Below are 14,796 nucleotides of genomic sequence, written 5' to 3'. Positions count from 1 at the left end.
ACTCGCCAAGAGAGAAGTGTATAAGGATGTGTCTTTTTCCTGGTTTTGCGAGATCGAGTAGCAGTTCTTTGCAACTGGCATTGACTTAGCCTGTATGCTTTTCTTGAGAGCGCACAGTACCAGTGGCTTAGTTCTTTCCTTGCATTCTGAAGAGTATGTTGGACTATTAGATGTGGTCTCATAAGGACCCATTTTTATCTTTCTTCCTTCAGGCATTTACCCACAAGTCCTTGGAAACATTTTTTCCTTGCACCTGTGGTGTATGCTCAACAAGTTGTGTTTTCTTATCCGGCTGCTTTAAGAGGACACGTTGCACCTCGCCTAAGGTGTGCAGTTCTATAGGTAGAAGGATTCGAGAGTGACTGGCCTCTCCTCCTCCTCATTCTTCTACTTCTCTTCCATCAGACTAAGAATGAGACTCAAACCTACATTTGCTTGACTTGCATCTGATGTGGTAAGTCTACACTTCGAGCTTCCTTTCTATTTTTCTTTTTAGAATCATGGAAGCAATCCCACTCCTTCCTGTAGCAAGGGGAGGAAGGAGACTGGCAATAAGGAAAGCAAACTTTTTTTGGATTTTTGCTTTAATCCATAATGCTTTCAACTCTATAAATTCTCCCCAGCCATTTTAGGTATGAATTACGATTCCTCACTCACCAGAAAAGGTCCAGATGTCCGACTCTTGATCTTGCAGTTCTTATACTCCAATCAATTTGTCAGAGGCAGGGCACTCCTCACTCTTCTGACCAAGAGGAATACCACAGGTGTGCAGAACTCCAGTCAGTTCAAGAGACTCGTTCAGATTCCTCATTCCAATTAGTGAGTTCCTAATGTAAAGGACCAAGGGTTTGTATATTGTGTAGGAACAAATCACAGTTTTTAAAAGTAAATTGTATTTTTCCTAATTATACAAACCTGAGGCCCTTTACACACTAGACACCTTAGGCCCACCTCATGCCACCTCTTAATCTGAAACCTGGGCCAAAAGGCAAAATGGAGTGTTTACATCTGGGCAGGCAGGTCTCCCAGCCTACCGGACGGTAGTTACTGCTTTACCACCTTGTTCAAGAGTTTCAACGGCAGTGTTCCAGCTTTGCCATATACAATTCTTAATGTAAAGGACCTCTGGTTTGTACAGTTAGGAAAAATAGTACAATTTACTTTTGAAAACTGTTGTTTGAGTAAGGAATTGCCTTAAAGTGTATGGCACTGAATGAGCTGGGGATTTAGTGCAGACAGAAAGGATTTGCCAGCAAAATTGAGCAAATCAGTAGTCACATGAAGTTCAAAGCCAGAAATGTGGATCAAAAGCAGATTAATCCTTAATGATTGTTTGTTTGTATGGTGCTTTTACGTTGCATGGAACCAGTGGTTATTCAGCAACGGGACCAACGGCTTTTAAGTGACTTCCGAACCACACCGAGAGTGAACTTCTATCACCAGAAATACACATCTCTCGCTCCTCAATGGAATGGCTGAGAATTGAACCAGTGACCACCAAGGTGGGATGCCAACATCATACCAACCACACCACTGAGGCACTTTTAATCCTTAATTAACCTAATCCTTAATGAACATACCCTCTTATGAGTAGCAGTAACAGGTTTTGTGTGATGGCCGATCCATGGTGAGCATCAGTGTTACGCACCATCGATTTTGGGGAATCAGGTGGGAAAGAGGTTCCACTACTTCTAGCCCATAATTTCACTAATGGCAACTTTTAAGACTGGCTCAGATAAACATACCCAGGGGTTGCTGTTGGTTTTAGTTCTTATCTTTTGTGAATTTATGTTGGTTATAATTGTCATTTTGCAAAAAAAGTATAAATAGAAAAAACTTATAATCCAATAAAGTTACTGCAGCTTTGATTTCCGCAAATTTACGTAAATATTTTACAACAAATATACTCGGAATTTGTTACTGACTTTAGTTCTTATCTGTTTTGGTATGGTGTGAGTTGTAATTATAATTTTACAAACTAAAATGTAAGTAATATTTATAAAAAAAAAAAAAAAAAAAAAAGGTAGGGAGAATTTTGTAGAATTTTTTTTTCTTACATCATGTGCATTTGCATGTCTTCCTTTTTTTTTCCCGGCCTGGGGTACTGCATGTTTTTTTTAGCCCGGTTCCTAACGGTTTATAAAGCAATATTTGTCAGACTTTGATGTTCTGGTGCACTGTTAATCGGTCCTCTAAGATGTGAGGTTTCACTAATACTGTAGTTTTACAATAAAACCAGTATTTATACAAACCAGGCAACCATAAATAGCCTTAACTGTACGTAACCCACCTAGGTGCAAAAATTTGAGTAATTACTGTGTTAAATTGAGCAGTGCTTGCCCGGCTAACTCCATTATCTCCATGGTGTCATGCTTATTCACTCATCTGTGCTACCCTCCATGTGGAGAGAGGTGAAGGGAAGGAGGAAAGAACCAACAGTTTAATCATGAGTTTTGTAAACACATGTTGCTAAAACATTGTAATTAAAATCCATTTACCATAAAAAGCCCGAATCGCAATTTAAGGGGTGGTTTAAATTTTCACCTAGGCTCTAATAAAACACATCAATATGACTGAAAATTTTACTATGTTACTTTAACAATGTAGATTACATTCCTAGCAGCTGAAAATAATTTCTGGAATAGATAGAGAAAAAAAAAGTAGTATATTTTTGCTAACTACTCTAAAAGTAATTATGATAAAGTTTTTCTAAGTGTGAATTTACAGCAAAATAGTTTGGTCAAATTTTCCGCGATCTAAAATGTATATACGAGATACCAAAGTTTTGTTTATTTTCATTTAAAAAGAAAAAAGAAAAAAAAAAATAGGCAAAATTTTTCATTTTTAATTTTCAGTGCTAATGATAGAACTTTTCAAGAAAAATACAACGCAAAAAGAATTTTGAAAATTGCATTAGAAGTAATCAATCGGTTTCAGTCTAAAGAGTGAAAACTTACTGTATCTCACTTTTGAGTTCGGGCATTTAAATGCCGGCTTCCACTAGTGCTGGATGACCTAGCATGACTGGGAGCTTCTGGATAATGTTTTTTATTGTAATACTCTGCAACAGTTTTTCTACTCTGTAAATACTTAATTTGCTTTTATTATTGCAGTGTCCTTTATATATTCTGAATACCGTACAAACACGTGTACTAGTAGCCCTAATGCTTAAGTAATTATGTATCTTATCAAAACCACTGTAGCCATACCCTATAAGCATGGTCACATATGTAAGCACAGTTGTCATTACATGCATAGCTTTTTTTCTCTCTAACAGATGGTTATCTTTGTTGTTTTCAAAAAGAACATATTTGCACTTAGGGCTACTACACTGTATTCTAATTTTTTCATCTGCTTGTCTTTTTGTGAAAGTGCAGAACATTGTTTGAAACATTCATTATAATAACTATTTTTTAGATATTTTTCATGCTTCCTTTTGTAACAAAAATGTTTTCAATATCATCGCAATGTTTTTCTTATATTTCAAACCCTGACTTTATTTTCACTGCTTTGGTGGGAGACTTTTGGAGGTGGTGTAGAGTGAGTGGTGTTGGAGGGAGATGACATGCAAGACAACATGTGCTTGGGCTTGGCTCCTTGGAACTATACTTGTGTCTTTTTGAAACATTACTTTCTTTACCTCTCTCTTACTGAACATTGTCAGCACTTCTCTTTAGATACTCCTTGTGTTGAGGCATTGCTTAGATGTATACACAAATGAATATAGGCTCAGCAGCAATAAAAATGCAATAACTGTCTTGTGCTACAGACGACACAGCTGACAACAAAGATCTCTCACACCAAATTGAGACGAAACGACAAACACGACTGGCCCTGCTGCAGACGGGAAGACAGCAATCATACACCATTAAAATTTGTGTTGAAGAAGTATGGGAATGTATTCTTGCTAGGCAGCCGAATCCTAGCATAAGAGCTTTGTCTGCAGCACGAACCCCTACATCTGATATCCTGAAATACACAAATTCTGAAAGATTAGAACTTTACTAAGTTCTCAGAAAATGTGTAAGAAGACAAAAAGAAAGATACATAAAACATTAATGTTAGTACAAATACTTTCAAATTATCTTCAATATAACAAAACTAAAATACTAAAGAACAAAAGTGGCTGGGCCCTATCTCCCTGAAGGGGCAATATCCCCTTCGGAGATGGACCAGTAACTGATAACACAAGTGATGATGAAGCAGAAGAAAAAGGCACATCTACTGCAATTGCATGTCCCAAGGCAGGTCAACACAGAAAACAAGGAAGGCTGTCCAAAATCTTTGACGTCCCCAGAACTTCTGGGGTGAATAAATATGAAACAATGTAGTACAGGCTTTGATAAAAATTCAGCTTGGGGGAAAGGAAATCAAAGCGACACACTATTCTCCAAGGCGTGTTGCAAGGTTCCAAGCCTGGTCAGTGACCAACATCCACCTCATCGAGCTCTGATATTTAGTAAAGGTCCTTTCTAGATGTAGTTGCATCAAACTTGTGAAAAGACACATAGCCAGTGATAAATAGTCATCAGACACAAGCTGATACTGACGGCTCACATTCAGGAACAATGCAAAGTTGATCAGGCAGGGATGGCAGAGAGTATTTGAAAAAATAAAAAATATTTGTTCATACACGAAACAAACCTTCGGTCTTAACATTAGGATTTACTAGCGCCAAGCTGGAAACCGGTAGAATTAAAATTACACTTGTGAGATCCAGGGACTAATGGCATCTATACCAGGTCACGGGGCATGTATACCCAGAATGCCCACGGCTACCTGTGACCCATCAGTTATTTTCCTACCGCCTTTAAGATAAGACGTGTTACTGTCTATCTCATTTAAAGCCGGTTTTTCAGTTTGCCCGTTCTTTATCCATTTCATTTTTTATTTTTCATTCCTTTTCTTTCTCCAAGTGTGATCAGTGTGTGGTAAGAGTGTATACGTGGTATGATGGAGAATTTTGCCTCAACATCGGGATCGTCTACCGCTTCGAAGAGGAGACAAAGGAAATGCCCAGGAGTCAGTGGCTTCCCTTGTTCTAGGTTCCTAACCTCGGTGTCGACGGATCCTCATCCAACGTGTAGTAGGTGCAGGGAAAACGTATGTACGGTTACTAATCCGTGTTCTGTTTGTCGCGGTTGGTCGGTGGAACAGTGGAAGAAGTTTCTATGGGAAAAGCCAATACAAAAGAAAGGGGGTGGTTGACGCCATCTTTGGATGACCAAACCTTACCGGCTTCTTTTGTATCGGTAATAAACCAGGCTGCTCCATATGTTTCTCCACCTGCTTTTGAATTGTCTCATACCCCTTCGGTTTCTCCTAGCGGTTCTGTATCGGAAACGTCAGGAGGGGCCTTGGGTAATTTTATGAATAATTTGCACTCTCCTTTGTTCCCAGCAAGTAGAGGGGGAGATCCGCCATCTTTGTTCCAGGCTCCTGCTACGCAAGCGCATAGGTTAGATGGTACGTGGTCAGCGCTAGGCCTACCAGGCGTACCAACCTTGGATGGTCTGCTTGCGCATTATATGACGTTACGGTTCCAGCAGGGTCCGGCAGCGCTGGATGTTCCTCATCCCCCGGGCTTGCAATTTATGGGAATTAATGCCGCTGCTTCTCCATCCCACTCAGTATTTACAGCGATGCAGAACGTGGGAGGTAATTTGGCAGCAAACGTGCGGTTACCAGCAGAAACCTCTCAGTCTCTCCCTACGAGAGCGATGACGTCACAACATACGTCACACTCTGAGATGGAAGGCGTGATGACGTCACAGACCGTTTCTCGGCCTTTTTCGCTGCACCCAGACGCTAATACGCCTTCTGATCCGTCAATGCAAACTGTAATGCAGAAGTTACAGGATATAGAGGAGAGAATGAATAAGAGAGACAAAAAGAAAAAGTGTGATTCGCCTTCTTCGTCTTCTTCCTCTAGTTCGGCGTCATCGCTAAGTCCGATAACGTCACGGCGAGCGCCAGTCAAGCGTTGGAGGAGGATTCGGGAGTTCCTAGCGGATCCTCGGGCCAAGAGGAGAAGAATCAATTCTTCCTCTCCTTCGGACGAAGACTGTCATTTCCAAGTCAGCAAGAAGGTCGGAAAATCAGTGGCTATTAAGCACAAGGTTGCCAGACGAAGCCGTTCGCAAGAGTCCGAACAAGCGAGAGAGGTGACGGCCGGCGAGCTAGCGGCCGAGGCGGAGTTGCCAGTTCGGATCGCAAAAACTGCGATACCTCTGGTAAAATCGACGTTGGCGGCGAAAGGTGCAGCAGAGGATGGAATGCAGATCCAGTTTCGCCCGTAAGGCCGTTCAAAATACGTACGAAGGACGATAAGGCTCCTATTAAAAGTACAAAAAATAGAGAGTTGGCAACCTCGGCGGATACGTTCGTGGAAGGCAGTGTCCGTCTGGATAGAAGGCCGAGGCCGGGCTCGCCGACGCTCGAAAACGATGCCAATGCTAATAAAGACGAACTTACCTCTGTCTTAAGGGAGCCTTCATCTTGGAGATCTAGACGAGATTCTCGCTCTAGATCCGTGAGCAGAGAAAGAGTGAGACGTTCTCGTTCCCCTGCTGACTATCTGGGATCGAGCCAACAGCGGCCAGCAAAGATCAAAGAGGCCGCGGCCGTAGGGGCAGGCGGCCGTGAATTCCGGGCCGTCTGTCAGAAGATAGAGGCGAGACAACATCTCTCGTGACGGAGAGTGGTACACTAGAGCCGGAGGAAGGAGAAAACCAAGAGTTTCTGGCCTCGTATGCAGAGGTTATTGATTTGATTCGTCAATTCAATAGCCTTTCGGAGAAGACAGAAACACCGGCCAGTATGCTTCCTCCTGGAATTGGCATGGCGTTTGGACTAAAGAGGGATACCAAGGTGTCGTATGAATTGCCTTGTTTGAGTCATGCGGAATCGGTCTTGCAACACGTAAACGCAAAGATTGCAGGGAGGGATAATTCCTTAAGATCTAATAGATCATTTAAATTTATTCCCCCTCCAATGATAAAGCAAAGGAAATATTATACGACACCGAAGGTCCCTTTGCTGTCTAGACAAATGAACCCTAATGTTGTAAGGTTAAGGCCTAGATTAACCTTGGATCAGGTTAAAATGGAGTGCCCTTCGATGACGTACCAAGAGGCTGCCACGTTAGAAGCAACAGCTTCTTCTGTCTTTCAGGCTGCGTCCTGGTTAGACCTTTGGTCAACAGCAGTGGCGAAAATTGCATCCTCGGAAGCAACAAGGAAAGTAGTAGATGAACCATTGTTCATTAGATTACTACAGTCAGGTCCAAGGCGGATTGCGTACCTGACAAACGTAAGTGCCAATGTTTGGGCAAATATCCTGCTAATGAGGAGAGATGCAGCATTGGCTAGACTAAGCCGCAATGTGGATTTGGATTCCCTGTTAGCAATGAGGAATGGGGATATCTTGGAATCGCAACTACTGTTGCCAGAGGTCATACTGGAAGAAGCGATAGATAGAAGAAGGATGGACACTAACGATAGGTTGGTGCAACAGGCAGTTAGGAAAACCTCTAACAGTCAAACTATTCCTTTGGAGGGAAGACAACAGCAGATGTCTCGAAAGAAACCAGTGAGACATAGCATCCCTAATAGAGTCACAAGACCCTCTTCCCAAAGAGGAGAACTCATCGGCCCTTTCACAATAGAAACAACAGAGGAAGGGGCAATAGGGGAAGGGGGAGAGGCTCAAGAAGATAGGATGGGCGCCTCCCATCACTCGGCCACACCAGTGGGGGGTTGCCTGCAAATCACTGGAAGGTGTGGCAGGAACTAGGGGCAGAGCAGTGGGTGGTGGATGTTCTCAGGATCGGGTATTTGATTCCGTTCGAGGTACCCCGATGGTAACCCCGCCCCTGACAGATCAACCATTACCCCACGTCACTTATGCCCACAAATCTCAGAAGGCCACTATTCTGCAGGACGGAGTGAAGAAGATGATGGAAAAAGGAGCTGTGCAACAAGTATGCAGTCCGACAAAAGGCTTCTACAGCAGGATTTTCCTGGTACCCAAAGCCAACGGGGAGTGGAGGACAGTAATAGACCTGTCAACGCTGAATCTGTTTATAAGGAAAACCAGTTTCAAGATGGAAACTCCGAAAACGGTTCTACAAGCAGTCAGAATCGGAGACTTTATGCTGACAGTCGATCTAAAGGACGCATACTTTCAGATACCAGTCCATCAGTCTTCAAGGAAATTTCTCCGCTTCAGTCTGGCAGGGAAAGCTTTCGAGTTCAAGGTCCTGTGCTTCGGATTGACAACGTCTCCTCAAGTTTTTACAAGAGTGTTCACCCTCGTGTCGGCATGGGCGCACGCTCAGGGGATCAGGCTGATAAGATATCTGGACGATTGGCTGGTGATAGCAAAGTCCAGGGAGAAATTACTCAGGGACAGGGCGGCCCTCCTGCAGCTTTGTCACAGCCTAGGTATTGTGGTGAATCAGCAGAAGTCGCAGCTGGATCCAAGTCAACGTTTGGAATATCTGGGAATGGTGATAGACACAACACAAGCCAAAGTATTCCCGACAGACCAAAGAGTACAGAAATGCAAACAAGTGGTGAATGCCTTTCTGGGAAAGCAGACACAGCCAGCAAGACAGTGGCAGGTGGTGCTGGGAATCCTAACCTCCCTGGAGAAGCTAGTACCACAAGGAAGGCTACACCTTCGGTCCCTACAATGGAGGATGAAGGAGTTTTGGTCACCAACAGTAGATCACCCGTACGAGCAAATTCCTTGTCGGCAGAAGTGAGGAAAGACTTGCTGTGGTGGGTGGATGACGACAATCTGACAGTGGTGTCCCCCTTCAACAATCCTCCCCAGACCTCTTGCTGTTCTCGGAGGATGCATCACTAGAAGGCTGGGGAGCCCACCATATGGAGGAGTTGATGGTGTCAGCAAAATGGAGTTGCAAGGACAGAGAACTCCATATAAACGTGCTGGAGTTGAAAGCAGCTTTCCTGGCTCTACAAGAATTCAGGGAGAGAGTAAAGGGACACTCGGTGGTATTGATGTCAGACAACACCACAGTAGTAGCTTATATAAACAAGCAAGGAGGCCTAGTTTCTCGGCAGTTACATGTGATGACAGTTCAACTTCACCAGTGGGCTATAGAGAACCTGGTAGACATCAAGGCCAGGTATATTCCGGGAAAAAGAAACATAGTGGCCGACAAGTTGAGCCGCAGGGATCAGATTCTGGGAACGGAGTGGTCCCTACACCAACAGGTAGTGGACAGGATGCTCATGTTGTGGAAGGACCGATCATAGACCTATTCGCAACCAGGTACAACAAAAAGTTGGAAGTGTATTGTTCAGTAGTCCCGGACGCAGAGGCAGCAGCAGAAGATGCGCTACAACACCCCTGGGACAATCTGGACGTGTACGCATTTCCTCCGTTTTGTCTAATCCGTCAGGTTCTGAACAGGGTAATGCGGTCTCAGAACCTCAAGATGACCCTGGTAGCCCGTTATGGCCGAAAAGCAGAGTGGTTTCCAGACCTACTGGAACTCCTAGTAGATGTGCCAAGAGAGTTACCTCCATGGAGCAACCTTCTGTGTCAGCCTCACGTGGAGAGGTACCACCAGTCGGTGAAGTCCCTATCGCTTCACGGGTGGAGACTGTCAAGTATCTCCTCCGAGAGCGAGGGTTTTCGCAGAAAGCAGCAACTCAGATGGCAGGTAATATCAGAAAATCATCTGCGACAGTATACCAAGGGAAGTGGTCAGCATACTGTGATTGGTGTCGTAGGGGGAACGTGTCTCCACTCGGTACCACTATTCAGCAGTTAGCAGACTTTCTGATATATCTCAGAACAGAAAAACATATGTCTGTATCTGCAGTGAAGGGGTACAGGGCTGCTCTAGCCTCAGTCTTACGAATGAAAGGAGTGGACATATCGTCTTCATGGGAGTTGGCCATGCTGATGAGGAGCTTTGAACAGTCATGCCCACCAAAGGAGCTAAAAACCCCAGATTGGGATCTGACCAAGGTACTGAGTAGTCTGACAAAACCCCCTTACGAACCACTAAGGCAGTCCACGGATAGGAGCCTGACCCTGAAGACAGTCTTCTTATTGGCCCTGGCTTCAACAAAAGGGTGGGGGAGCTACATGGCCTCTCATATCTCATAAAGCACTCGAGAGGTTGGAGATCAATGGTGTGTGAGTTTGTCCCAGAATTCGTGGCAAAGACCCAAAAATCCAACAATAGTAGACGGCAGATTTGACTCCTTTACCATACCTTCCTTGGCAGACTTGTAGACAACGACAAAGCTGAATGCTACTTTGCCCCGTCAGGGCACAAGCGGAGTACTTTAAAAGAGAACAAGGCACCTCAGGCCGGGGTGCCAGAGGTTGTTCGTAAGTACAGGACGGAACAACGAAGGAAGTGTCCAAGAATACAATATCATTTTGGCTAAGGGAGACAATCAGAAATGCTTATACTGCAGAAGACAGAGGGTCAGATAGCCAGGTGGGAGCTAGAGCTCATGACATCAGGGGTGTGAGTGCTTCCCTAGCATTTAAGAAGAACATGTCTGTGGATAAAATTCTGAAAGCTGGCGTGTGGAAGCGCCAAACAACTTTCACCTCATTTTATTTGAAAGATGTTGCCCATAGATCCTTGGACACCTTTTCCTTGGGTCCAGTGGTGGCGGCCCAACAAGTGATATAGTTCATCCAGTGCCCCTGGCGGGTCAGTTTGCGTCTAGTCTAAGATGAAGGTATGAAAGTAGAATGAATGGGATGACTGGTCTTTTTTCTTTACTACTTTCTTCCTACTCCTTTAACTACGCAATATGAAGGAGAGTACCGTCATGTGCTGGAACGGACTAGATGCAGGTGAGATGGTCAGCCATACTGTGAAGCTATCTTAGCTGATGATATACTTTTCAGTAGCAACACACCCCTCTGGATAATAAGGAAAGAGGGTGAAGGTGGATCCAGTCGCAAGGGACAAGAGTAAACAGTAGAATGGTATCTACACCCAGTGGGAGGAAACCAATAGATCCGCTTATATCTTTGGTCCTAGGTTCATTGTCCATTCTCTAGAATTTCCCTATATATTCGGAAATGGATAAGGTGGCAAACTTCCAGTCAGTTGTAGAGACTTACCTCCCTCCAATAGTAAGTCTATCCTAATGTTAAGACCGAAGGTTTGTTTCGTGTATGAACAAATACCAAATTTGTAACTAATTTGTATTTTTCATAACTAACAAACCTGAGGTCTTAACAGTTAAAGGCCCACCTCGAACCACCCCTCTAGCAGTCTAAACTGGGTTAGAAATATAACTGATGGGTCACAGGTAGCCGTGGGCATTCTGGGTATACATGCCCCGTGACCTGGTATAGATGCCATTAGTCCCTGGATCTCACAAGTGTAATTTTAATTCTACCGGTTTCCAGCTTGGCGCTAGTAAATCCTAATGTTAAGACCTCAGGTTTGTTAGTTATGAAAAATACAAATTAGTTACAAATTTGGTATTTTTAAGTCATCATCCAACTGTTTCTCATAAGGAGGCTTAAAAAGACCCAAGAATAGGTAGATTGATAAATTTTAATTACCCAGAGAAAGCATCAGGTAAACAAAGACCATCATCCATTTCTTTTATCAGGTGACTCCCAGTGCTTGTTATGCATAGAAAATTAACAGAAATTTCTGAAAAATGGTTTTGCAAATCTATATATATAAAGTTTGATTGTTTCCTAATTTCAACACTCACTAGTTTAATTGGTTTGTTAAAATGGAATTGCAAATCTCTTAATGTATTTTTAACCAAACAACCTCGAAAAACTTTGAAAATATGTTTTGATTAGATGTAAGCATATATAAACTAAAAATTCTAGTTGATAATTTTGTCCTCTTGGTTTTGAACCTCACAAGAGGATGAAATTATCAACTAAAAAATTCCCCTTTGGATAACATGAAAATATACAGCAAATTGGATATTAAAGGACATTTCTAGTAATGCATGTATATGAATCTTGGTGATGATTAAAAATCATATACATAGATATGTTGAAAAATAGATCTAGTGCAACCATATTAGTGTAAAAATTTGTATATATAATACTGAGCAACCAAATCAGTGTGCAACAGTCTCAGAAATTGTAAATGTGCCAAACTAGTGAAGGAACCTGAATTACAGGTACATGTGGATTTAGTGCATTTCTTCCTGTTTATAATGTTTGAAGTTAGCTGCATGACATAAGGTGAACTACTTTAAGTTGAGTAAAGGCCTGTCCACACGACCGGGCCTGATCGGCGGACCTTCCCTCTAACGGGCATGCTTGACGGGCAAACCGTCAAATTGCCCGATGGGTCTTGTAGCAAAATCACCATGGTGAGGTGCCCGATGGCTTGAGCTTCGACTCTGGCAGACGTACGTTAACCATATACATTTCTTTTACTGAGCCATTCTTTGCACCATATTTTCTTCTTGTCCTTCTTTTTCATCACACACAAAGCAATTATCATGCTACACAATATCTTCTTTGCGGTAGGCACCATGTTTATCGTACCACACTGAACACACTGCTGGCATCGTCAGGCACGCCCGCCTCTCCATCGCCTCACCCATGTGGACAACATTCATGTCAGAATTTGCCTGTCAACCCCGGAGCACGCCGATCAGGCCCGCTCGTGTGGACAGGCCTTAATACTTGCAAGATCTGCTTTTGGGCTTGAACAAAATTTTTTCATTTTTCACTCTTGACAGAATGTGATGAATCTGTAAAAGCTTCCTTCTGTATAGTGAATGTGTAAGTAAAATGAACCATGTTTTATTTAAAGATGCATTCAAGGTTCTTAAATACAAAAGTAATTCTTTCAATTTTTTTATGTTGCAGACTGCAAAGTGTTTTGGCTTCGAGGTTCCACCCTTCGTGGATATTGGAGTCTTCTCAGGAAAGAAAACTGTACGCAGAGGTTATCGAAACTATCCAGGCATGGACAGTAAGAAAATAAAGCGTACAAAAATGTACAGGAAAGAAGCTGAGAGATCTTGATTTTGTCAACAATTTCATATTCCTATTAAATTTTTGATTTTCATCCATTAATTTGGTTTCCTTTGGACCCTTTGTATTGCTAACTTTATAATAATGTAGTTTAGACAGACCACTGGTTACACATTCCCAAGCTCTCAATAATGCTGGCCACAAACTCAAGATGAAAGTCAATTTGCTAGTATTTACCATTGGTGTGGTGCCATATTAATTCACTTTATCAAATAGACTTGTCTGAAAAATTCAGTTGTTCCTACAGGCATACAAACACTTATCTTGTTCATACGCGGAACAAACCTTCGGTCTTGAAAATAGGATAACCTAGCACCAGCTGGAAACTGGTTAAAACAAACAAAGATTGTAAAGCAAGGATTTTGTGGTATCTGGCAACTCATGGTGGAAGCTATTCACAGACCAGCTTGGTACCTCATGATGCATCAGTCTTTCTTTGACCGCCTAGGAGAGTAGTAATTTTTGCACTCTCCTTCCCAAGCTGGTTTATTTGTGCTATGTGTGTGTGCTTTATCAAGGATTCCACCAGGAGTTACAGGCCCCGTTATCGCATGTGTTCAGGCGTTGCAGGATTTGCATGTTTGAGGATTTTGCATCTTCCATTACTGACCCCCATACCACTTGTTGTAGGTGCCATTACAATTTTTGTACTATCATTAACCGACCATTGCCTGGAGTGTGGTTCTGGCCTGTGTCACAGTGAAAGGCTTTCACAAGAAGGGAGCATCGTAGAGTATCTACTTGGCCTTCTTGGGAAGATTTCTCAACTCCCCAAGTAGACAGTTCAGCATCCCCTTCTTCGAGAAATTTTCCCTCGGCTACTTTTGATGTACTGTCTCCTTCCTTTTCTTCCATTGATTCGTCTTTGAAAGTATATACAGTCACCTCTCAATTAACGCAAGGGTTACATTTCTGGAGAGCTCGCATTAATTAAAATCGTGTTATTTAAACATTTTTCACATATGAAATAACAGTAATAAGGGGGGTTACATTGCCTGGGCTTCGGGAACTCCGTACTTTTTTTGCTAAGTACTACAACCAAATTGAATAACAGCAACTTCCATTTGTTTGTATTTCAACCATCGTACGATAGTAGACAATTACTATAGTTACGTTATAAATGACGCTATGTAGGATATGACCAATATATTTTCATGTAAGCTTGTATTACAATAAAAACAAGTTAATATAGCGAACGGAATCACATAATTTTTTTCTAACGCAATAATCATGCTCCCAATGCAATGTTAATGAAAAAGATAATTTAGTTCACGAGACTTATTAAAGTCATATTTCGACTTAAAATTGGTCGTATAACAAAAAATTACTTTGTCTCAGATAAGTAAAGTATCTAGGTATTCGTTTATGCTAACTAGAAGCAAAAAAATGTGCACAGAATTGAGGTAAATATGGCAAAATAAACTTACTTCACCATCAGCTGATTTCCAAACCAAAACATTGACGGCCATGTTGTTATTTTATAAATACAATAATATGAGAATACTTACAATATTATTGGATACTTTAGTAATGTATAACTTTTTAAAATTTTCGTGGAAAAAATGCATATTTGTTATGTTTGTAATTATACTTGGCCATCAGCAGCCAGACATTGCTCAATCATGCCAATGTCGGAACGAAGCTGATTCTTGTTTCGTGTCCACTTATTCATTTATTTATTTTTGTACTGAATTATCCAAGTCAGAATGTATTGAACCTCCAGAATTGGCTTATATTAATTACTGTACCATACATGTTGTATAAAGT

The 14,796-nt window shown here is 42.2% G+C and overlaps 1 protein-coding gene across 1 annotated transcript in view; it reads left to right on the top strand.

Annotated features, from left to right (window-relative positions):
* LOC135215281 (ATP-dependent RNA helicase DDX18-like) overlaps positions 1-13,071 on the top strand; it is a 97,992-nt gene extending 84,921 nt beyond the window's left edge. Inside the window, exon 10 of the mRNA XM_064249826.1 lies at positions 12,862-13,071. Within this exon, the coding sequence (XP_064105896.1) occupies positions 12,862-13,020 (159 nt within the window). The 3' untranslated portion in view covers positions 13,021-13,071. The remainder of the gene's footprint in view (positions 1-12,861) is intronic.
* Positions 13,072-14,796: the final 1,725 nt, after the last annotated feature.

The sequence above is a fragment of the Macrobrachium nipponense genome, chromosome 5 (genome assembly GCF_015104395.2).
Source record: "Macrobrachium nipponense isolate FS-2020 chromosome 5, ASM1510439v2, whole genome shotgun sequence".
NCBI lineage: Eukaryota > Metazoa > Arthropoda > Malacostraca > Decapoda > Palaemonidae > Macrobrachium > Macrobrachium nipponense.
The sequence above is the reverse complement of the archived record's forward strand: the minus strand, read 5'-3'. Positions and strand labels throughout refer to the sequence as shown.